At 37.6% G+C, this 24,765-nt stretch overlaps 3 protein-coding genes and 2 pseudogenes across 4 annotated transcripts; all 5 read right to left on the bottom strand.

Annotated features, from left to right (window-relative positions):
• Positions 1–285: 285 nt before the first annotated feature.
• Positions 286–1,209, bottom strand: LOC144654139 (histamine H2 receptor-like; annotated as a pseudogene).
• Positions 1,210–2,802: 1,593 nt separating this feature from the next.
• Positions 2,803–3,756, bottom strand: LOC144654396 (histamine H2 receptor-like). The gene has a single exon (XM_078514538.1). It carries the CDS (start codon positions 3,745–3,747, stop codon positions 2,803–2,805), a length of 945 nt encoding a protein of 314 aa, XP_078370664.1. The 5' UTR covers positions 3,748–3,756.
• A 2,631-nt stretch (positions 3,757–6,387) lies between these two features.
• LOC144654311 (uncharacterized) lies at positions 6,388–13,818 on the bottom strand (annotated as a pseudogene). Its single transcript, XR_013570895.1, has 9 exons — positions 13,770–13,818; positions 13,417–13,491; positions 12,880–12,954; positions 12,593–12,655; positions 11,983–12,197; positions 11,267–11,392; positions 9,345–10,904; positions 7,655–8,050; positions 6,388–6,506 (listed from the first exon to the last, which is right to left on the bottom strand). The product of XR_013570895.1 is annotated as an uncharacterized LOC144654311 (transcript).
• An 849-nt stretch (positions 13,819–14,667) lies between these two features.
• Positions 14,668–19,521, bottom strand: LOC144655116 (uncharacterized). The gene is made up of 8 exons (XM_078515333.1): positions 19,494–19,521; positions 18,508–18,579; positions 18,044–18,115; positions 17,262–17,333; positions 16,839–16,910; positions 16,224–16,295; positions 15,360–15,425; positions 14,668–14,752 (listed from the first exon to the last, which is right to left on the bottom strand). The coding sequence occupies exons 3-8, from the start codon at positions 18,112–18,114 to the stop codon at positions 14,668–14,670; spliced, it is 438 nt and encodes a 145-aa protein (XP_078371459.1). The 5' UTR covers position 18,115; positions 18,508–18,579; positions 19,494–19,521.
• On the bottom strand, positions 19,004–23,639 carry LOC144654450 (uncharacterized). Its single transcript, XM_078514606.1, has 7 exons — positions 23,576–23,639; positions 22,935–23,006; positions 21,351–21,422; positions 21,145–21,216; positions 20,695–20,766; positions 19,979–20,050; positions 19,004–19,771 (listed from the first exon to the last, which is right to left on the bottom strand). The coding sequence occupies exons 1-7, from the start codon at positions 23,623–23,625 to the stop codon at positions 19,696–19,698; spliced, it is 486 nt and encodes a 161-aa protein (XP_078370732.1). The 5' UTR covers positions 23,626–23,639; the 3' UTR covers positions 19,004–19,695.
• Between the last annotated feature and the right edge of the window lie 1,126 nt (positions 23,640–24,765).

The raw sequence follows: 24,765 nt of genomic DNA, 5'->3' as shown, positions 1-24,765 counted from the left end.
TTTTAAGCAAATGAAAGATCATCGCAGTAATGTACTCAACTTAAACAGTTGAGAAAAGCAAGCCTGCAAAAATTCAGGCTTGAACGGGAATCGAACCCATGACCTCTGCGATACTAGTGCAGCGCTGCACTAGTATCACAGAGGTCATGGGTTCGATTCCCGTTCAAGCCTGAATTTTTTTTCAGGCTTGCTTTTCTCAACTGTTTAAGTTGAGTACATTACTGCGATGATCTTTCATTTGCTTAAAATGTATATCCGCAGTACAACTATATGAATTTCATATATTTATTTCATAAGAAATTTCTTGTAAGCTTGTCTGAAGCGTTGCTGTGTCAGACCGTAGATCAAAGGATTAATAGCGGCATTTGCCGCACCAGTGAAGGACAAAATGAGGTAAACTTGACGCCTCAGAATGTATTCCCCTTGAAGTGTGTCCCAAAATTCGATGGTAAAACCAGGAATCCAACAAATTAGGAACGCAATCAATACAGCAAAGAGAATTTTTGTGATTTTGACTTTCTGCAAAGGATTTGTGAATGTCTTCGTGAAGAGTGGAGTCTGCAATTTGTGCGAAATGAGCGCGAACTTTACGGAATACTTTGTAATAGCAAAAACGCACGACTGGAAAAGTCACGGAGATAAGAACAGAGTAAGGGCCGATAAGAACGGCTTGTTCCTTTTTGCTTTCGCCTTTACAGGGGAAGCAGGCTAAAATACCAGGATGAAAACAAAATTTCTGCCAAACATATGGAATAATAAACACTCCAGAGAAAATTCCACAAGCCACAATTGATAAGAGGACGTTGTATTTGGTGTATATCCTCTGATAAATGTTCACCGATCTAACCATTTTGACGTAACGATTAACCGCTATGAGCGTCATGTTTAGAAGCGAAAAGCTTGCAAAATAATATGTTAAGCTGCCTTGTATCTGACAGATTGTATCACCAAAAGGCCATCTTCCCAGAATCACTACTACCAAAGCCAAACTGACACAAAGTAGGGTCAAATTGCTAATGCCACGATGTAGTAATTCTGGATTGTCCGTAGAGCGCGGAATCTGTAAATTGCTGCACAGAGCAACATGTTTCCGATCAATGCTACTGTTACGACCATTGAAGCTGCGGTTAATTCAACAGCAATTAACCATGTTTCTCTGTTCTTTAAATCCTCTTCGATGCTTTTTTCCCTTTCCAGTGCATTATCCATTTTGTAATTTAAAGATGAATTGGTATTTGCTTCCCTTTTTTGGATTACAGAAGTGAACTTTGCCTTTTAACTCGTCTTCTGTATCACAGATCTAGACCTCAATTTATTGCATAATTAAAAGCCGAAGACAAGCACATTTAAAACAGTGTTGTATCCTTGACGATTAATTTGCAGGGGGTGAAGTCGTAAATGACGTTTTAAAAATTGATATACGCTAAACAGCCTCTCAGTTTAAGGTACTCTATTTCATACAAGTAAAAACACTTTGGGCTTTGAAGTGATGTGCCTAAAAAAATGGAAAATATCATGGCAGTACTTTGCATTTAGAGAAACCTCTATTTCACAGTAAAGCGTTCTTTCCTAAGACAAAGTCTCATTGAACATCATCATTAATTTTAATGCATATTCATATTTACACTGGAAAGTGTAAATAATTCTCTAATTCCTCCGCCACTGTTTAATTAAAGAAAGAAAATATGTCGCAAATTAAATTAAAGGTGGATCAAATAAGTCTGTCAAACAAATGGCGATGAAAAACAATTATTATTTCACAGTTACAACTGGTGAGTTCGGTTCTTTTCCCTTTTGGTTTGAATTTGTTTTACTAGATGTATTTTAAAACTGGTAGAGCTGAATAAAAGGTTTCGGACTTTGCACATGGCGAGAGATAGAAGATTACCGCCGATTGACTTAAAAGTATTAAATTTGATGCGTACGTGAGCAACCCAATTCACTACAACGATTCCAACTACCATTTCAGGTTTAGAACCAATCACAGGCCTGAAAAGTGTGACGGCAATACCACCAGATATTGACGTCTCTTTGGTCGCGAGATTATTCGTTCCGCAGGCGATTTTTTATTACTAAGTCCGGTCCAAAGAATCTGACAGTGCTTAAAATGGTTCTAGCTATGAAATAGACCCGATTTTTCGAAGCCTCAATTTCTCGAATTCCCCGATTTTTGGAACCAATTTTCTTTTACTCTAGATAGTACTTCTTCATAATATTACCCCTGATTTCCCGAACCTCCCGAATTCTCGACGCAATTTTTGTCCCCCCCCCCCCCGAGGTCCGAGAAATTGGGGTTCTACTGTACTCTAGCCGATTCTGAAAATAGATTAAATATGATGTACCGAGAAACTACATCACTGTTCTGCAAATGGATACATTTTGCTGAGTCACGATATTTAGAACCTTATGGAAGAAAGTACAACGCTAATGTTCATAAAGGTATACTAGGGGTTCTTGAATGTTCTACATATATCGGTTAGTTTCTAAAGATCGAAAGTTTTAGGCGGAAAAGAGAATAATTATCATAAATATTTAGATACAAACGTATTTCTGTCTTTAAAACCAAAATGCACGATATAGCCTCTTGTTTAAAAACATTACGCAATTCGATTCTCGTGAATCTTGATAACCTTCCACTACACTCTCTCAAGGGAGGATTGCAATACTATTTTCCATTTTCGCGAGTTTAAATTTGGTTCTGCGTTAAGATTATTTGTTGTGTGGTCGTGAGACTTATCATCCTATAAAGACGTTTAGTCTTTGCATCCTCAATTGTGAATGCCCTTGGACACATTTCTTCAATTAGTTATTACAAATAAAAACTTTCTTGTAAGCTTGTCGGAAGCGTTGCTGTGCCAGACCGTAGATCAAAGGATTAATAGCGGCATTTGCCGCACCAGTAAAGGACAAAATGAGGTAAACTTGACGTCTCAGGATGTATTCCCCTTGAAATATGTCCCAAAATTCGATGGTAAAACCAGGAATCCAACAAATCAGGAACGCAATCAATACAGCAAAGAGAATTTTTGTGATTTTGACTTCTTCTGCAAAGGATTTGTGAATGTCTTCGTGAAGAGTGGAGTCTGCAATTTGTGCGAAATGAGCGCAAACTTTACGGAATACTTTGTAGTAGCAAAAAAGCACAACTGGAAAAGTCACGGCGATAAGAACAGAGTAAGGACCAAGAAGAAGAACTTGTTCCTTTGCGCTTTCGCCTTTACAGGGGAAGCAGGCTAAAATACCAGGATGGAAACAAAATTTCTGCCAAACATATGGAATAATAAACACTCCAGAGAAAACTCCACAAGCCGCAATCGATAAGAGGACGTTGTTTTTGGTGTATATCCTCTGATAAATGTTCACCGATCTAACCATTTTTACGTAACGATTAATAGCTATGAGCGTCATGTTTAGAAGCGAAAAGCTTGCAAAATAATATATTAAGCTGCCCTGTATCTGACAAATTGTATCGCCAAAAGGCCATCTTCCCAGAATCATTGCTACCAAAGCCAAACTGACACAAAGTAGGGTTAGTAGCAAGTCTGAAATTGCTAATGCCACGATGTAGTAATTCTGGATTGTACGTAGAGCGCGGAATCTGTAAATTGCTGCACAGAGCAACATGTTTCCGACCAATGCTACTGTTACGACCAATGAAGCTGCGGTGAATTCAACAGCAATTAACCATGTTTCTCTGTTCTTTAGAGCCTCTTTGATGCTTTTTTCCCTTTCCAGTACGTTATCCATTTTGTTATTTAAAGCGAAATGGGGATTTGCTTATCTTCTCTTTTTCAAATAACAGAAGTGGAATTTGTCTTTTAACTCGTCTTCTGTATCGCAGACCTCAATTTATTGCATAATTAAAAAGCGTAGACTAGCATTGCGGTATCCTTGACGATTAATTTGCAGGGGGTGAAGTCGTAGATGACGTTTTAAAAATTGATGGACGTTAAACAGTTGCTCAGTCTAAGGTACTCCATTTCATACAAATGAAAACACTTTGGGTTATGGAGTGATGTGTTAGAAAAATGGAAAACATCTTGGCTGTATTTTGCATTTAGAGAAACCTCAATTTTCACAGTTAAACTTTCTTCCCCAAGACAAAGTCTCCTTTCTTATTTTTAATTTATAAGTAATTTAATTGCATATTCTTATTTTCGCAGGCAAGTGTAAATAATACTCTAATTTCGCTGCCACTGGTTAACAAGTTAAGAAAACATCGTGGAAAATTTGTCGCAAAATGTTTTTACAGTGATTCAAGTCAGTCAAAGAAATAGCGACAAAATAATAATTACGAGACGCACTCGAATACAGACTTATCTTTTCACGAAAATAAGAAACAGTGTGTCCGCTTAAGTTTACTTTTAGTTACTTGGCAGGGGAGAAAATTGATTTAAAGTGACCAAAGATTATTTTCTATAAGCCGACAGTTTTAATTTGTAGAAATACCTGGGTAGCCTGATAGTTGTAGTAATTATTTAGAGATTAAGTATGCCCTTTTATCTAAGACGACGGTAGAAATAACTTTCTTTTTAATACAACAATTCAGTCTCTGCATGATGATCCCTTGTATTGCGCTAGGAAAATTCACAGCATGAAAATTGGGATTTACATGCGTGCGGAGATTAAAGGTGGTTAAATCTGGTGTAAATTAAAGTTGATTATCCAACTTAACACTATCAACTCAATGTTGTTAAAGGTGGTTAAACCGACCTTAACACTACCGTGTGTAAATGTGATTTAAAGTATAAAAGTGGTGTAAAGGAGTCTCTTTATCTGCCTTTAAACTTGAGTGTAAAGCTAGCATAAAGGTCAGCTTTCAAAGAACTAAAGTCAGCGTAAAGTTGATCAAATTCCATATTTACGCCAGCTTTACTTGAGCTTTACACCACAGTAAAGCTATGTTTTCATTCAAATTTTCAGACGCTTAAGCGATGATGGCATAAAATCATATAAACAAGCATCCTTCTAATCAGAATTATTTTTAACCGGTCACTCAAGACTAGGGCCTGTTTTATATGGAGGAAAATTGGCCCATGCTCTGTATGCACAGACTTGTCCCTGGTAACATTCTCATCCCCAGAGCCCGCGATCCATTTGGACTGCGCCAAGGATCGAGACCGCTGGACGGCTCCAACATCGGAAGTCCGCGATTCACGGACCCATTTTCAAATAAGGCAAACCTCTTTGTATGAAAATACACAACGAGCACTCGGCTTTAGACAAACGCAATCCTTAGGGTAGTCCAAATGGATGGAGTGCTCTGGTGACGAGAATGCCCTGGCTGGTAGGTGTGTCAAAATTGCCAATCTTTTTACCTGGAGAAAAGTTGGCTCGCCACCCCCCCCCCCTTCCCGGGGGGTCTCCCTACCTTCAAACCGAGTGACCTTCGGCCCAGGGTCACCATACCCTCCCACACGAACCAACTTTGCGATATATCATATTAACGAATCGCTGTTTTCTTGCACGAAGTCAAGGGTAACCCCCTTACCAGGGAAACCTTTTCTCCGTATAAACAGGGTACAACTAAAACCAAGCACTAACATGAAATAAGAAATAGACCATATTAATAAGCATTCACAAAAACAGTTCAAACTATTATTCCTGCTTTTGTATTTTATTAACATTACAGAAAAGCCTTAAAAAATATACACATATCCCTTCACTGGCAGGCGTAAGTATTACATACCAGTGAGAACGTAAAGATTTTTTTAGGCATACAAGAATATTACACAGCGAGTAAATAAAGTTTAACTGTTCTCTTCATAATGACGCATGCGTGCAACCTCGTTGAAAGATCTGAGATACGTTAGCAGCGAATAAAGAGATAATAGAGTGCTTCTTTGTGCTGTTAAAATTAACAGATGAAGTATACAGCTCACCATTATTTGTTAAACAGCTTACTTAAAAAAAGTCAATGAAAAGGTTACATATTTCCCTTGTCTTATCCTAGTTAAAGCATATTTTCTATGGCAGGTTTAAGGGGTTTATCTAAGAAGTAAAAGATTCATTCTGACAGCTTAACAGGCGGGGCTCGCAGTTGTTCTGTGGTAGATATCTTGCACTTAAACAAAATAAAATAAACTTAAAGGAAAGTTTGTTTAATGAAAAGACAGACAGTAAGGTTGTTTAGTTTCATCTTGACCGAGCTCCATTTATGTACAAATGTCAGGGGTGTTAGGGGTGATTGAAAACACTCGGCTGTTAGATGATTACTGTAATAATCATAACTGACAAATTGCGACCTTTTTGATATCTTTACACAATCTCTTTCCCAGTGTTATTCTTCTCATACTCTTAGGAACGAAGTTGTCTTTATCTTTTACACTCTTCTATCGATGCGTGTTAGCTAAGATGTAGGCAGTTATATACTTTGCCTCTGAAGTTATTTTCTTAAACGTTACCATAACCTAGTCATGTTATATAGCTTGTCATCTCGTTTTTTCCAGATCCAGTACTTTTTCCTTCACTGGTTTCAAAGCCAGGCCGATTTTGGGAACCGAGACCTGCAGAAAAAATTGTGCACATTTAACAGTTAAACCTCAATTAAATATACACATCGTTAACATAAAGTTCAAGTTTACACCCCAAGGAAGTCAAACACGTATTCGCAGAATTATTTTCTAGAATGAATCCAATCCGTGAACCCTGAACGATAATTACTGTATTTTTTGGCATAACGTTCTAAATGCCATGGTTATACTTTAGCTGTCACACCACTGTTTCATTCTATGGTACACTCTTTTTTTTTATAAGAATCTAGTTTATAAGAATATCGAGGCTGAAATTTGCGAATTTTTAAGAATATTCTAAAAATAAACCCGAGGCTGAGATTTTTAAAAGAATAGTTTAGTTGAAACAAAATCAGGTATTTTCATTTCCGTCACTTTATCTCTGTGAGGAATGCTTTGTTTGAAGCCAAAACGGCCAGGCTGCAAGAAAAAGCAATTGTATATGTGCACAATGTAACACGATACAGATCTGGACACCAAACACTTGTAATTGATTACCCAATACTTGCTAAAACGGAAATATCAAACGGTAGAAAAATAAGAATATTCAGCCTGGGTCGGAAAAACTGTATTCTTATATAAAAAAAGAGTGTATTGGTAATGGTTTCCTTCTTGTATAGTACATTTCCCAAAGCTCAATGCACTTCACAATTACAGTCACGGGATGAGATGGCGGGCATCATCAGGCGCCTTTGCCAGCCGCTATCCGTCCATGTATATGATCTCGTCTCACCACCCAACCCATGGATACGTGTGAATAGGACAGACCACAACACCGGAAAACTTCGTGCCCTACTCTATACGATTACTGTGTGGGTTTTTTTTTAAGTCCCCTGCTGACCATAACACTGGAGATGCAGGAGACGGGGCCTACGGTTTATCGTCACGGTCCTTATCCGAGAAAACTCGAGTATCTAACCATTTGCAGATGTCATTGCAAAGGCAGCACGTTCTCTTCCACCTAATACCCTAATCTTTCTAAGCTTCCACCGATGGTTTGGCGCTCCTCACTAAATGTTATACTGGCAAATATATCATTCAATAAAACGCCCCTGTTGATTTATAATCAATTAAACAAATTACAATGTAAATTACTGCAAGTGATATATATTGCATATTGTATGTCCGCACTTTGCACTTACGGGTATTTACTCTTGGTATTTCGTCAATTTGCTCGTGTACAACGATATCAGCAAACAATAAAGACAATGGCTCAGTCTGTGTCCATCGGTGGCATTGCTTGCTTCTGTATTCGGCTTGACAAGTGCCATGTGCCTTTATTGTACCATCGTCACCTTGTTCGCTTTCTTCAAGAACAACATCAATAGCTCCACTGTTTTTCACGGCAGCAAGAATAGTTGGAACGACTAACTCATTTGCCTGCAGCTGCTCATGAAATAAATTTGTTGCAGCTAAACCACTGATTTCTCCTTGCAATTCTTTGAGAGGGAGAAGCAACGCCAGGCAGCAAGACAGTGACCAATGCAGATTTTTTAGCCATTCCTTGAGGTTGTGATATAAGTTTAAAACGAACTGAACTAAAAGTAAAAAAGAAACAGAAAAAAAAACACTTTGTGGAACACAAGACAAGAACAGACCGACAGTTGTTAGCTATTCCGGTTTACACTGGAGTCTAACAGCAACTTCTACCTATAACAGTACCGCAATAGCAATCGAAATTGCAGTCATAGAATTCATTTTAAATGTATTGATGTTTCTCTGGTTTAAAAGCATTCTGTGGTTAAAAGCATTGAGAGAAATGAAATAACTTGAAATAGGGCTTGCATTATGTTCAGATATTTGATTCCAGCAATAAAAACATTGTTTTTCTCAAGAAAATAAGAACTTTTTTAAAACCTTAATAGAGGGTCTGAATGGGGGTACCTCGATAACACTAAACACTTAATTTTTTGGCTCTGTAATATGAAACAGTTAAATTTTAGGTAATTAAACACTAACAGTAAGAAATTCACTGAAACAGTAAACTTTCACCAGAAAGAAACAAAAACGGCTCAAAAAAAGGCCAATATCATTTTTGTTTAGTATGTGAAGAAGTTTTCGGCGATTTCCGATCATTTCGGGATATTTCCGAAGACTACCGAATATTTTCGAAGAGTGCCGAAGATTTCCGAAGACTACCGAAGTTGTCCGAAGATTACCGAGAATTTCCGAGGGGAATTCCGAAAATTTTCTCAACGTTCGTGAGATGATCCGACCATCAAAACAATTAACAGTATTTTCTCCGGAAGCAGTAAAAATGAAAAAAATTGGCCAAATTAACAGCAAACCCTAAGAATTATGGGAAAATAACACTAAACACTAAACCCCATTCAGACCCTCCAAATAGCCTAAACTGATCCCAGTAGACACCATTTATCATGAAGAACCTATTTAGGCTTCCTCGAAAAAAAACAGGTTCATATATGCGGGGTTTTTACTGTATTATATAAGATATATATGATACTTAACGGCACACTAACATTGTCAAGAAGTGCTTTAATTTGATCAGTGACCTCACATACTCGTAAACACTGATAAACCATCTAGCCTAAACATTACAATTACAGTGCAACGCGCCTTACCGTGGCCTCCCATCAAACCTTTTTACAAGTGTCCTCTCGTAATATTATTATTTGTTTGACGAACACGACTCATTGCAAAGTGGAATACGATCAAATATATACTTGTAACATCATATTTATCAACAAAATCTAGTGAAAACGTAAAATATTACAAGATGACACTTGTAAAAAAGTTTGTTGGTTGGCCACGGAAAGGCGCATCGCACTGTAAAACCAGCTAGCCTAATTAGTAGAAAAAGTATTATCTTACCAACAACAAGGCTGATAACCAAAGTATTTGCTAGAAGTATCAATATCTTAAACAAGACTGCGTCCACGTACGGGTCACTTGAGGCTGATATGTTCTCGGCAGGAATTCTACCCACAGCTCCAATACCCAAGTTAAATACGGTAACGGCAAGGGACACTGTCATCAATCTGTTTTCAGTTACGTCCTTTACGGGTCTTATCCAGGAGAAAAGCATGCCATACATCCCGGCCATAACCCATGCCAAGCCAATGTAGGACCTACTCTCTTGTCCCACAAGAATCAGACCAGATGTAAGGATGACTTTACGAGACATTTCAACCAGTTCCCAATACCACGAAACATTGTTGTAATTTTCAAAGAGAAAACGCAATCCTGTGATCATTTCTGCATTAGTGTTCAGATGGTGAGAGGTTTTGGCGTCTTTTGAGCCAATTGGAACTCTTTGTTGTCTCCAAAGGGCGACGAAAGAAGCGACAGGGAGGGCAACGATATAGGCACAAGAAACGTATGCGACGATCACCATCTTATTGTACCTTGAAACATTGCACTGGATGCTATAGTCTGCTTTCAAGTACTTGTTACAAATCTCGTCCTTTTGATCTTGGCAAATTGTTCGGCAAGCAAATGGCAGGACATTGGCGGTCTTGGAACACGTGCTTAGGTACGTCACGTACAAGAAGAAGAATAAATTTTTATACACGAGTTCTTTTGTCTGTGAAATTTCTCGTGACTTTACTTCGACGCCCATGCTTTCAGTTCGTAAAATGATCATTTTTTGTACTCCGTAAGCAACACAAGAAAGGCCAATGACCAGAGCATTTATTGCTAACATCGCAAACAAATTTCCAAAGGCATCGGCGTTTAATCCCGGAAAAAGGCAGCTAGCGGGGGCTATCTGAAGTATATTCAGCTGGAGTATTTCTGAATACTTGCCAATGATTTGAAGGGAATCTGGCCATTTTATGTACGCAAAGGCTTCCAGTATACCATAAGTGACTTGATAAAAGCCAATAACGATCTTGAGTTTGGATAAAAACATGTCCATTACAGAACAGCCTCGGTCTTTCTTGGCCTTTCTTTTGCTCGTCCACGCCAAAAAAGTCACAGTTATCAATAAGATCACTGCAATGATTGACAACTGCACCATCATCAACTTCTTTGATGGACATTTTTTGCACGTTTGCAATTGCTTAAAGTATCCTGAGCTGCAGACTCCACAGAGAGGTCCTTTGTAACCATTCTCACACGGGGAATCTAAACCACCCTTGCAAGATCCTTCTATTGGGCACCTATAAGGCGTTGGCATTGGAAAAGGATATTGTACGCTGAAACTATCCAGTGCTGGTAAAGGTGCCAACAGATTTGCCTGAAAACTTCTGTAGCGATCTCTGTATGTCTCATTCCTCCACTTCCACCAATATCCAGATTTCAATGAAACATAGTCATCTTTGCATTCCAGTCCTCGCCCACATTTGTGACATTTCTTGAACAGATGAGTTCGATAGAATCCTATCAAGCATTTACAAGCACGGAGTCCAGCGAAGAAGTCTGTTTCTGTCCCTGTCAAATAGAAATAGAATGTTTGCGCTTAGCTTTTATTTATAAGTAAGGGCCGCATTATTTACAAATAATGTAACCTTAATGTAGTATTTGTCTCATAGACCCGTGACTGATTGACTCATTTGACCCATAAGGACTTTATAAATCTCTGTCCACCTCAATGAACTTAAACACACCACCAAGCGAGCGTGTGCTTCACAATGCATTTAAAAAATCGTGTATACAAGCCCACTTGTCGAACGATATGCAGCAGTTATTGAACTCGTGCTCGCTTATTGGAAATAATAATTACTTTCCTGCATTTCGAAAATCTATTTTTTCCCTTGTCTTCGGCCAAGTAAATGATTATCCTCGTTGTTTACCTTCAGGACAAGCCTTGCAATCTTAAGCTCGTGTTCCTGGTGCTTTGTCATATGCAACAAAAGAACCGTTTGGGCATTTCATGCAGCTTTCTGACACATAGCCAAAGGTATCAGAGTAAAACCCTCCTGAAAAGGAAGCATAATATAATTTAATCTTGCCCTCTTCAATGCAAAAGAAAGACTGTAAGATGTAATGGAAAGACCATAAGAGATGTGCTGAATGGAGGGGCGGGCGTTAGGGAGAGGGGGAGGGACGGTGAACGCAGTGGGAAGTAAAAGGCGTATTTCAAAGAATAAAGCCAGCTTGCATCAACAGCACCATCTTGAGAAAGAGGGAGAAACGTTTTTGTTTTGCTGGTGCTTTTTCTCATTTTCTTTCTTATTTGTAGGGTCAACGCTCACAAGGAAAACAGAGGCTTTTTTAAATCAGCACTTAAAATTACCACAGAGTTTCTGCGCTATAATTGAATCTGTTTGGCTTCTTTGGGAACAAATTGTCAGTTGATACATCATTCCCAGCAAAGAGCTGTAATTGTAGATTTTGTATGTTCTTTCCTTTACGGAATCGTGCAATGACGAGACTGAACTTTCATTTGTCTTGTCAATTCTCTAGGCTGGATGTCGATATCATTTAATAGACAACAAACTATTTTATATTCATCGTGCTCAGCCAATTGAGCCGGTCAATTGCGCTGCAAAAAAAGTGCACAAGATACCTGGAGGACATTGTGTACACCCACGCTGTCCTTTTGAGGAAGAGTTGGAAAATGTTCCCACCGGACATGGTAGTAGAAGTGTATCATAATCAGTATGATTGTTAGAAATTTGTTTGAAGCCTGACGCCAATAAAGCGGAAATCAATGCTTCCTTCACTGATGCGTCCATGTGTCTCTTCAGTTTGACAGCTTCTGCATCGGAACCAAGAGAATTTCTAAAAAAAACGTAATTATATGCGTTACTCTTGATCTATTTGTCAGTATATTTGTAAGATATTGAAGCTAGGGAATGAGGACATGTAAAGAGGGAAACACAAGTTTTGACATAAGGGTCCACAGCGAATTGTCATGCAGATTTATACTTTGAAACCTAAAAATGTGAAAGTCCCGGTGGAGGTTTACTGAGTTACCACCGTGTATATAACTGTATCCCTTTTGTGCTCAGGAATGAACCAAATGCAAAGTATCTTAACATGCTTCTAACACTGAAAATGTAGTATATGTTCCCCCTAACTAGTGTAATCTATGACTTCACGCGAATTATTCCTTGTCTGTACAGGGCTCATATGCCTTACGAAAAAAGAACTGTCTGAATTATTAAGGCACTAACAGATATATTATGCTGCCTTCTGCGCCGTATTTCAATGTTCCAACCATTCCATTTCTGATAAACCTGAGGCCAAAAAAGGCAAGTCAGCATCGCCATTTTATTTTCGTCACTTGATTTTTGCTTAGTATTGAACAGATATTTACCGAAGGAGACTGAGGTGAAATATCAGTGGAGGACTGATTTATCTAACATCGAAGCCGTCATATTCTATTAGCCGATACTCTCACAGTACGGCACTCCCACACACGTACATAACTGCAATATGCATCAAAATTAGTAGACGTTACATTTGAATGTTATGACCACGGAAATTGACAAAGGACTGTAGGCTTAATATCTTTAGTTTCGTCCGCAGCAAATATCTGTTAAAAAGATCGAAAGTAAATAAATATTAGTTTAATCAGTAGATCAACCAACCAACCAATGAATCAATGAATCAATAAATCAATGAATCAATGAATCAATAAATCAATGAATCAATGAATCAATGAATCAATGAATCAATGAATCAATGAATCAATCAATCAATCAATCAATCAACCCCCACCATCAATCAATCAATCAATAATCAATCAATCAATCAATCAATCAATCAATCAATCAATCAATCAATCAATCAATCAATCAATCAATCAATCAAAACTCAATGGCCATATGATGAAATACTTATTGTTTAAGCTTATAAGGTAAGATCGGACGGGAAAGTATTTGGCTCTCGATGTGGACGCACAGAATTCGAATCGACCTCGAGTTAAATTTTCTTCGTCCGGCCATCCCACTTATTCAACTGAAACATATTGTATTTACTGTTGTATTAAACTTACACTTGCAGTGGAAAGTAGTCAGTCTTCCTAAATGCCTCTGGATCGATTGTCGTTATAGGATTATCCGATAACATTCTTAAAAGTAAATCAGCACAAATCAGCACTGTTAAAAGTAACACAGAAAGCGCCTAATTTAGTCCGTCCGTCCGTCCGTCCGTCCGTCCGTCAGTCAGACAGTCAGTCAGTCAGTCAGTCAGTCAGTCAGTCAGTCAGTCAGTCAGTCAGTCAGTCAGTCAGTCAGTCAGCCAGTCAGTTGGTCGGCGGACCTGCAAGACGGTGGTTCCTGTATGCGTACTGCTGTGCACTATACTTTATGAAGAAAAACTGAATTGCCACTGTTCATAAATACTCACATTATCCTATTCTGATAAAAAAAGGCTCGATATGGAATAGTCTTCAGTCGGTTCGCGCTAAGGAATCTAAAGGTTAAGAAAAATAAAAGATGGCACTCAAAAACAAATATTAAACCAAAATTATGCAAATTCACCTGGGTTTCAATTAAAGGAGGTTTTACGAATTAGAAATATTATAATATAATAAAGATGATTATAATAATAATGATGGTAAAGTTGATGATGATGATGACGACGACGATGATAATAAGTATCACCAACTTTCAGCTTTAGTATTAAGCGATTTTATATTTATTTAATTAGTAATTTATTTATTTGTTGGTTTGCTTTAATTGCAACTTTTGGTTAAAAAAGCGGTTATTTAATAAAGATTGTATTTTCAAATTATTGCAGCTCGAGGGGCTTCTGGTTTAAAGGGACTATGTCACGGCTAAGTTAATCTCACGTTATTAAATTTTGCCAAATATTCGCTATGAAACTAAATGTTTGCATAGAAATTAATTCTTTGATACTAAATGACAAAACCATAGCTTCCTTGCAGCTAAATGTGTCTCCCGGGCGTCATAAATTGAAGTTACAAGCAGACAAGATTAACTTTGAAAACTGTTCCGCCGGACCATATTTCAAAAGCCCACATCGCAATCCGTTTCAATCTTCGACACTTTTGGCCATCCGTACCTTCTTTTGCATTTGGTGTGTTATTTAAATATTCCTTCACTGTTTTAAGAGGTTATTTTATATATTTAAACAAATTTGATGGTCATTTGCTATGCCTAAGTTTGGCTAAAATCCGTGACACGGTCCCTTTAAGGTTTCATAGAGTCATACAGTTGGTCGAAGATGGAACTGGCGTAAAACGACATTTGTTGCTATAATTAGTACACTTACAAACATCTACTTATAATACGTACAGATAAACAATCTCTTGATATTTCACAAAGGTCTCGTTTGAAATGAAGTCTATCATGTTATTCTGCAAGCCCCTAGTAATCAGCAAATTAAGTGATAAGAACGAGTAATATATACATAATGCAATCCTTGTTAATGAAGTTATGTAATGTGTTTTTTTTAAATGTTGACATAACGAAAAATTCTTTAAATCTTTTAAAAATTTCTCAATTTTTTCCAACATTCATGCATTAGGTGGCCTAATGTCTAGCGCGCTGGAATCCGGATCGAGCGGTGCGGGTTCAAGCCCTGGTCGGGGTCATTGTGATGTGTGGGCAAGACACTTTTAAAAACACTCTTGGTTCCCTTTCCTCACCCATGTGTATGGTACCGGTGAATTTAATGCTGGAGGTACCCTGCGATGGACTAGCATCCTATCCAGGGGGAGTAGAAATATTCCTAGTCACTTGAAGCTAGCTACAGAAAACAGGATTTGTTACAGCGGTATGGGCCGCTTGGCTCGAATGCACCCTTGACCATTCATACATTAGAACAATAATGACAAAGGGAAGGGATCTGCTGTTGACAAAAGTGGAATTTATTTACAAGAAATAATTTTCAACGGCCTGTGAAGTGTTTTGATGATTCCAAATAAATATTTTTGCTATTGGTCTCATGAAACCATTTATGTGAGATACATACAGCATCTCTAAGTTTACTCCGAATAATTCGTTTGGTAAGTATTGAATTCTGTTGTAAGAAAGATATCTGTAGACAAAAAAATTCGAATTAGTATTTGGGCTAATGGTGGCTGGTTTAACAAATTTATCCCAGGTATAAAAATTATAAAGTAGGCGAAGACTTACGTGCGGTTACAAATTTTTACAGGTATAAATCTTCTTAATAGACACTTCTACTAAAAATGCTGGAACTTCATGGGTTCTCTCATTGTTATCTATTTAACAAATAGATTCCATTTTGCCGTGCGTCTGTTCAGTTATAGATCACAGATGACGTCAAAATGTGGTAAGAACAAAAAAGTGGCCCACGAGCCGCTAGGCGAGTGGGTCACTATTGTTCTTACCACATTTTGACGTCTTCTGTGATCTATAACTGAACAGATCCACGGCAAAATTGAATCTATTTGTTTTATATAATAAAACTCTGATTTGGACTTTGAACTCTGATCACGCGCGCGAGTCACACCACCGCGTGACGTCATCTATGCGTCTGTACTCTAATAGATCATGAGTAAGAACCAATCAAAATGCGAGTAGAATTCAAGTTATTATATAATTGCTTATCGATCACGATCACGCCAGCGATGCCATTAAAAGGGAAATTATTCTAGTTTGGTGTAAGCCGTCTGCACCTTGTCCAAAGAAAAAATATCCTAATTCGAAACCTCTAATCTGTCATGTAATTGATATTGTGACATCTACCAATCAAAATGTCATCTTAATAAGTTACATACTTGCTGAGATAAACCACAACCTCTATTTTTGTGAATATTTTATTTTCTATTTTATTTCAACCTTGAAAAACCTGAAATTGCGTCAAACTTACAGTACTTTTAAAGCTGTAAGAGGGTAGAATAAATTCTCAGTGAGGTTTTGGATCTTATTCGAGGCTAAGTTCCTGGAAAGAATAGGAAATAAGCAAGGAACAGAAGATCACAAATTAAGATACCAAATCTAAGAGTATGTTATGGTGTAAGACGAATACCTGACTCAGAGCGGGGAGGTGGAGTATGTCCACACAGACTTTAAACTTAAGGTTTGTAACTTTTTGAAAATGTTTCTTTCGTTAGGGGCAATAAACTAATGTGAAATCCTTCGTTGCTCCACGATCCAACAAGTGGCAACAGCAATCTATAAAAATTATCCTTTGTTACTAGGTCAAACAAAAATAAATTATTTAAAAAGTAAACCATCTTTACTAATCGAAGTTATTTGTAACATTTGATCCTCTAGACATCTAATCATCTGATCATTTCAGCGGTAATAATTTGGTTCGACATCTTTCGTTGCTCCACGATCCAACAACGGAAAGCTCACAATCTATGAAAATTGTGTTTTGCTAATAGGTCAACCCAAAATGAATTATTGAAAAAGCTATTTCTTCTAGTCGATAGTAGATGATAGATCTGATCCGCTAATATTATATTTGTGATACACTTACAGAGACTCTAAACCTTTCATACAACAAAACAGCTCCTGTGGTAAGTATTGTATTTCGTTATAAGAAAGATCTCTGCAGGTAAAAAGGGAGTAAGTATTTAATCTCACGACTGGCGTACACCTTTGTTATGCAGGCTTGGAATTTATTATTTTATTATCGCCTGAAAAAAATCGGCTTTAGTTTTTTCATCATTTCACGAGATAAACCGACAGCCAAATTATAGTAAAAAAATCGCCACCAGGTCATGTCTCTAGAAAAATGCGGGTAGAATAAAGCATTATTGTTATCGCCACGCTATTGCGTTAGAAACTTTAACACGAGAGAATAAAACAAATAACCGGGGATACTGACCATGTAGCTTTTTGCAAGGTTAATATTTATCCATGTATGTTTAAATTGCAATATTGCAGGTGCTTCGCTTACAGGAGATAAAGTCTTTGCGTATATTGGAATAACTTAGGAGAAAGGTGTTGAATATTGTTTGAAGATAGACGCCTGAAAAGAAGATAACGAAAAATCACAACAAAGATCACAAAACGGGAAGTTATGTTAGTCCATGACTTCACTGCATGGTTGATTGAATATGTGTATGAAGGCGGCTAATTAACCCGAACTCATTTGCTATCACACCCCTGCAGGTTGACCTTAGGTCACAAAAGAGAAAGTTATCACACTTGAGAACAGACGTTTGGCACAAATTTAAGTTTCAAGGCCTTATTAATCTGGATTTTCCTTCCTTTGGGGGTCAGCATTCCTACGACACAATTTAAAAGGTCTGCATGAATGAGGACTAACTGATAGCTGCGAATTATGAAAATTTTAACAAAAGCTGAGAAGTGACAATAGTAAGATCTGATATCCGCAAAATTTAGTGAGAGCTGTACGTGTTATGTACATGTTTACGGAAGTCGATGCACTTGGCTACACCAAGCTAGTTCGCGGAAAGGCACCAACATGGCGGCCGAAAATCAATAAAAACATCTGGAATTCACTTCATGCTAGAAGATGCTCTACTTATAAAGACGAAGGATGCAATCGAGCTGGAAACCTTCAAAAACGTATATATTTAGGACCTGTAATAAATAGTCAATAAAAGATGAACACTCAGAGCCTTTAGCTTACAATTTTTGGAGTTTGGAATTTTAATGACGTCGCGTGGAAACAGAGAAGAAGTTGTTAGGTCTAAACAGTTTTGTTAAACTTACAAAAAATATAAACTTGTAAGAGTGGAAAATATATCCTGGTCAAGATTGCGAATAAAGTTAGAATCCAACATTCTGTAAAAATTTGGGAAAGAAGAACACAAAATGATAATAAAAGTATACACTTTTAGCCTATTGGAGGCCAAAAATTTATGTGCTCATATAATCCATATGGGAGCATCCATATTACTTTAGTGGATCTACATCTCCATACACATTGACTGTTCTACAGTCCCATCCACGGCTCCAATATGGTTTGTATGGGACTGGGGTTTAAAGCAACCTTCGGGTTCGCCTCTGGAATAAACGGCAGGGTCGATGATTTAATATGACACCCTTGCGTCTGGCTATTCCATACTGATGAGTTCTGACAAAGACTAATCACTATTTTTTCAGAACATATATAGAAGAAACTTGGCCTTTGCAGTCTTGTAATGAGATACAGTACTTTGTTAAAGTTTGCTTACAGGTATATCAGATATTTCACTGCCTTAAACACTCCATCAGTTAAAAATAAGATGTTGTTTGTTGAAATATCTCTGTGAATGATAGGACTATTGGAGTAAGTGTTACAAATTTCATTGAAGATTAGGGCGATTTTTTCCAGATAAAACACAAGAAAGTTTGTCACAGCAATAAAAAAGTAATTTGTATAAGGGGATGTATTATGAAACACGATACATAGAGGATAATACATGGTTGCGCGGAGATATGAAATTTATCTTCGAGTGTTCAAATCGGTAGCTCACGAGTGAGCTCAGCGAACGAGTGAGATATCGATTTTAACACGAGAAGATAAATTTCATATCTTCAAGAAACCATGTACCATAGGTTTTATATTATTATATAAACCTACTAATTACGATGTTTTTGATTTTCAAGATTTCCGACCATTTTCCTTAATATCGATAAACTTACATTTTCCTTAATATCGATAAACTTTGGCTCATTGACCATTAAAACATGACAAACTCTGCGAGCTGATTGGTCAAAAATGATATCAAACTTGCGTGGATATCATTTTTATCCACACATGTGTGATACCATTTTTATCGATTTGCTACCACTCGCTATACCACTTCAATTTATATAATAAACGACATTAACACACACGAATCAATTTTATGCACTTGGGTTATAGATACCGTAAAAGCCTTATTTATTCCTGCAGGGTCAGGGCTTATAAAGAGGGGTTGAGGGCATGGGTGGCTTATTTAGATTATATGTCAGTTAGGGTACAATTTTTATATTTTAGTGCCGTCTGGTAAAAGGATTTCCGAAAAATAGCAACAATAATAAGTTAATGTAAAGGACCTTTGAAGGAAAAATTTCCTTGTTCGTAAATTGTCATGATTTTCTATCTAGGGAAGGAGAGAAACTTAATAGAGAGGGATAGCCTAAAGAACGAAATCCCCCGGACTCTTCCCCTGCATCCGCCACTGATATCCCTTACAGCCATTCCAGATATGTCAGTTTGCGAAACAATCCATCTGGTAGAAATTGAATAGCGTTGGAAGAAAAATGCCTGTCAAAAAGGTATCCATAGACAAGAAAAATAAAGCAATGGAACAGTCAGTGTTTATGAATCTTGTTTAGCCTTTTTAGGCTAAAAGAGTCAAACGGAATGACTGCTGATTGTATCTTTCTTACAGTGCTTACAGTATTTCCAGATTTGTTGCCTTGTTGAACACCTCACTATGTAGAGATGTAATAGCGTTTGTAGAAAAGTCACTAAAAATGAGTTGTAACATAAGTAGGCACATAAGACCGCTGACTAAAATATATCACGGATCAGAGAAGGCTGTTTTTGACTGACTAACTAGACCTGGAGAATCTCGGGTGAAATGTGTGTTTTTGCTCATATAATTATCTTGTGGACAACCGAGTTTAACGGAATGAAATTTTTAATATTTTCTGAAATGTCTGTTATGCACTTACAGCACTCTTAGTTTTTTCAGGTTGTTAAACACTCCTTCAGGCAGAAATGTAATAGCATTCGAAGAAAAATTACTATAAAAATGATTGATAACATAATGGCTTAAAATTATTAAAAACGTGCTTGTTTAATTTTAAAATTTTGAAAGGTTAAAAGTCTATAAATTATTTAAACAGCATTTGGTTATTCTAATAATTTTCAGAGTCAATGCTATGAACACGCGCATTCATTATAGTACTCGTAAGCACTCATTATAGGCCCAAAGGGCCGCAGAACGGAGCCCCATAACCATGGATAAAGGACAATCATGTGTGCATTTGATTTTTCAAGGTCGTCTTGCTAGCGGCATGGCTCGCGGGCGCGTACGTACTTACCAACAACGCCCAACATGGCAGCCAGTGTTACAGTACACCTGATAGTTTTTTAAGAAAGATCGCTTTAGCTAAATAACAAGTCTTGTGCTTAATAATGGTAATAGGACTGAGTGGAGTCCAATTCGGCCTGTAATCATACGAGTGATAAACAAAATCGGACGACCGCGAAGCGGGCGTCCGATTTGTTTAATCACGAGTTTATCGGGCTGCTGATAACCAATCACCGATCGAGAATTTTGTTATAGTTTTGATTAAGGTGAAAATTGACCAATATGATCTATTGCCTGGACGACAGAGTTAAACGGTGATCCATTTCTTATGTGTTTGGTATGCCATACACTTACAGCCACACTAGTTCGGTTGCATTGCCAAAAACCCCTTCACGTAGAGATGTAATAGCATTGGAAGAAAAATCACTGTAAAATGATTCATAACATAAATGACATGATAAAGCTCTCGATAAGGCAAGATATTCGTCTGTTTAATTTTTTAAAAAATCGAACCGCGATTTTAAGCATTCTTAAATTAGCAGATGTTTTTGACTATTTAATCGTCTTTTTGTAAAATAGTAAGAAAACGTTCACGCAGTTGATCCTCAGTTTTGCAAACTTGATCCTCAGTATACGATTTTCGTAACTTTACCGAAGCTCTAAAAATAAACACATACACGACCTGTTCGCAACATCGGTGATTAGTAGCTACTCGTCTATAATTTTTTGACAGTTCCCAAAATTTAACGAGGCTACTTCTGTACTAATTAGGGCTCTACATTGAAAAAACTGGATTTTGCTTACAGAAAGGTCAGTTTTACTAGGTTGTTAAACACCCCATCTGGTAGAAATGTGATGGCGTTCAAAGATAACTTCCTGTGAAAAAGAGTAATGCAGTAAAAGAGAGGGAACAAAAACAATAGTTTCGTAGTTGAAGGCATCGAGTTTGTTTTTACTGTTTTTTTTGCAGCAAAAAATAACTTATTAAACTTCAGCCACACTCCACTTACAGGTCAGTAAGTCTAGTCGAAAATTTGAACACATTGTACGGTAGAGATGAGAAGGCGTTACCGGACAAATCCCTGTTTTAAACCAAAAAAAGGATGAGAAGGAAGTCGAAAGCAAGAGCGAGGAAAAGAAGAATGAAGATGAGAATTAGAATGAAAATGTGAATGAAGTTGACGATAAGCTTGAATATGGCGATGATAATGATGATAAGGGTGAGGACAGGGGGGGGGGGGGGGGAAGAAAGTCGGCAATTTTCTTTGAATACATAGCAGTGCCTGGAAACGGTGCAAGTCTATGTCAATCAAGCCGTTGATAAGAAAGACGTCAAACCAAAGCTTTGATTTTTCAGAAAGATTTAAATGTCAATGACTGCGTGCGTGTGAAATGCGAATAGTCGCGGTGTTTGCATTTGATGTTTTACGCCGCGGAGATGTTTTTGGCATTTTCAGCTAGATTTCTCACCTAATGTCTCACGTCACTGAGAATGTTTTGGCGGCGTGGAATAACAAGCGAAAAGTTTGTCACGGTTGAAATTTAACAACCAAAAAATGGGAAATAATTCAGAACCATTGGAGTTATTTTTAATTAGTATAATTCACAAGCCTTAATTTTGCCAGACTGGTCACCGTTATCACTGTTTGTTGTTTTGATGTCCGGAAGACTTCAAAGGAGCAATCAAAATGCAAATAACTATTGTGTTTTGTGCACGGTCAAGACCAAATCATGCGAAATAAACAATGAACTTTGTCAAGCTATTCTCTATGCCCTTAGCAAGCATTGAATAGCTACTGCGCAGTCTCGGTTGCCCGGCACCGCTATGATTACTTTTTGAGTCGTGTAACAAAGGAAGTTTCTTCCCTTCCCCCTGGGTGAGAAGGACGGGAAGAAAATTTAGGTGGAGACGGAGGAGACGGGTTAGTGTGGAGGCGAGGGTTTGGATGAATGTGATCGCGAGGCTGAGGTAAAAGGTAAAGCCTGCTATCGAGGCTTGTTGCTCATCAGGCCGGAGCTTATCCCGGTTTCTGTAGCATTAAGCGGCTAGGAGTATTGCTATTCCCCTCTGGGATGCTATGCTATCGCAGAGTTACCCCAGCAGAAAAATCGCCGGTACCCATTTATACACCTGGGTGGAGGATGAAACTATGAGGGTAAAGTGCCTTACCTAAGGGCACAACGCCGTGCCCCGACCGGGGACCGATCGATCCGGAGTCTGGAGCACTATCCATTAGGCCACCGCAGAAGCACGCCTCATGGCGAAGGTTGAGAGATAGGATGGAGAGGATGAAGATTAAAATGAGGGTAATTGTGAAGACGAGGATGAGAAGCAGAAGAATTTCCCCTTTCTATTTACGAAACGTGATCTACAATCAGAGGAGCCAGGTGTTTTATGAGGGCCGTTGCTTAAATTCTTTTCTTGTAATCATCATTCCTTAATTTTAATACTGCAGCTTATAATACTAAATAAGAAGTGTCCAAGTGGCCCTCAAATAAAGTAAAGTCAATTCCCTCCAAAAACGAGCTTTAACATTTTTGTAAAGCTTAAAAGTAAACCTTTAATTTATTCGGGGTGTGTTTGTTCTACTTACAGCCATTCCAGATACTTCTGGTCATTGAACAATCCGTCAGGCAAAAGAGTAATGGCATTGGAAGCTAAATTTCTGTGTAAAACATTACAAAATGCATTACTGCTCATTTTAGATGATTATTTATCTTCCGACGCTGATTCCGCCTTCTCCTAAGCATAATTGTTCTGAATTTTGTAAAGGCTTTTAACTCTAGAATGCTTAAACGTTGCAAAGTTGTTTATTCATCACATTTCGATGTGACAATTAAATATCCAAATTTGAATTTCAAGATACTTTAACCTCTACTTTTCCAGTAAATTGGCAGTGCCACTGTTATAGTATGTTTTTCAGAACTTTCCATTGCTTTAAAACATTTTGTGTTGCTTTGTGCTATTTTATGAAGTTATGAGTAAAATGCAAGTTAACTTGTTTTGACGTTATATGACTTATAGACGTCTATGACATCTATGACGTCATATGATGTAAATTGTTAATGAAAGTATAGAGTTGAGCTTTAATTTTTAAGAATATTCAGAGACAATGTTTTTTATTACTCAAGTTTTGAAATTTTCTATGGCAGAGCTCTTACAGATGACGAAAAATAACTTCCAGACATTTGTCGTCTGAACGATTTTGTATTGGGGGTGCTTTATTTTACTTACAGTGTTATTAATCTTGTCAGGTTTTTAAACACCCCATTAGGTAAGGACATAATGGCGTTTGATGATAAATCCCTGTAATTGAAGATTCAGCTCCTTCCAAATTTTTTTTTTTTTTTTTTTCCTTTTCCCCCCCCCCAAATAATCCTTTAAACCAACGAAAACCAATCGAGCGGTAAAATGAAACCGTATCCGTGTAAACGTAGCCTCAAAATTGCATTAGGACGCAGTAAGTTTAACCGAGACATTTTTATAAAAGCACTGACTCTGACTCTACTTCCTTAGCATTCCAAAAATTTACTATAATAAAGCTTGGAAGATGACTGGAATACTGAAGTTAATGTTGTATGCTGGTTAAAAACGGTTTAAAACCTCAAAGACCTATTGTATAGTCGAACCTCTTATGCGGGCACCAAAGGAAACAGAGATAATTTTTCGTATTATAGAGGTAGAAATGATAAGAATTCTGCTTTCTCTAAGACCACGTCAGTGAAGTGCCCTCATAAAGAGGCCTCTGTAACGGTATTACAGGTATTTACAGTACTTCATTTCACTTACAGTCCTCTTAGTTTTGTCAGGTTGTTGAAAACTCCGTCAGGAAGAGACAAAATTGCATTCCAAGATAAATCCCTATGTACAGTAAAGGAAATGCATATATTTAATCTTATCCAGTCACTAAATTAAAATATATATATATATAAAAATGATAATCTTCGCAAGATACTACTTCATTTCTGTTATAAGTATAATTTCCAGGGGTGAACTCTAGAATGGGTCATTCTGATTGGTCGAGAAGCTCGGTTTATGATGCTGTGTTCACCACGCTAGGCGGTGAATAAAGCATTTCAAGGCTTGTCTACTAAGCCATGCCAACGTTTCCATCCAGGAAAGTAAACATGGCGGCTTTTGCTGAATGAAATGTTCGCTTATTCGAAAGAAATCACTCCAAGTCCTGGATGTTTAAACACTGGGAATTTTGCAAGTTGACTACCAAGGCTTCTGGACCGAAAATATTTTGAAAGGCATTAAAATTGATCGTAAACACGGTGGCTTTGGAGATCGTACACGGCCATGAGAAACTCAGTCAGATATATCGATTGACCAAACATGATTCAGTTCTGACCTCTTTTGACCGGAGCTGCTCATTTCGAGAGAATTCGCACAATTGTTCAGAAGTCACCAACAATTAAGTA

Source organism: Oculina patagonica, chromosome 5 (assembly GCF_052425735.1).
Source record: "Oculina patagonica isolate OP01 chromosome 5, crgOcupat, whole genome shotgun sequence".
Lineage (NCBI taxonomy): Eukaryota > Metazoa > Cnidaria > Anthozoa > Scleractinia > Oculinidae > Oculina > Oculina patagonica.
Note: the sequence above shows the minus strand (reverse complement) of the source record. Positions and strands in the feature narration are given on the sequence as shown.

What these genes read in the sequence shown, in the direction of transcription:
- LOC144654396 (XM_078514538.1), bottom strand. Translation starts at nt 3,747, where the DNA reads ATGGATAACGTACTGGAAAGGGAAAAAAGCATCAAAGAGGCTCTAAAG.
- LOC144655116 (XM_078515333.1), bottom strand. Translation starts at nt 18,114, where the DNA reads ATGTTGGATTCTAACTTTATTCGCAATCTTGACCAGGATATATTTTCC. An exon ending in ATGAAAGGTTTAGAGTCTCT is followed by an intron (nt 16,296 to 16,838) that starts GTAAGTGTATCA and finishes TATTCTTTCCAG; the next exon opens with GAACTTAGCCTCGAATAAGA. An exon ending in GGAGTAAACTTAGAGATGCT is followed by an intron (nt 14,753 to 15,359) that starts GTATGTATCTCA and finishes GCTGATTACTAG; the next exon opens with GGGCTTGCAGAATAACATGA.
- LOC144654450 (XM_078514606.1), bottom strand. Translation starts at nt 23,625, where the DNA reads ATGTCCTTACCTAATGGGGTGTTTAAAAACCTGACAAGATTAATAACA. An exon ending in CTGACAAGATTAATAACACT is followed by an intron (nt 23,007 to 23,575) that starts GTAAGTAAAATA and finishes TGTTTTACACAG; the next exon opens with AAATTTAGCTTCCAATGCCA. An exon ending in TCGACTAGACTTACTGACCT is followed by an intron (nt 21,217 to 21,350) that starts GTAAGTGGAGTG and finishes TCTTTTTCACAG; the next exon opens with GAAGTTATCTTTGAACGCCA.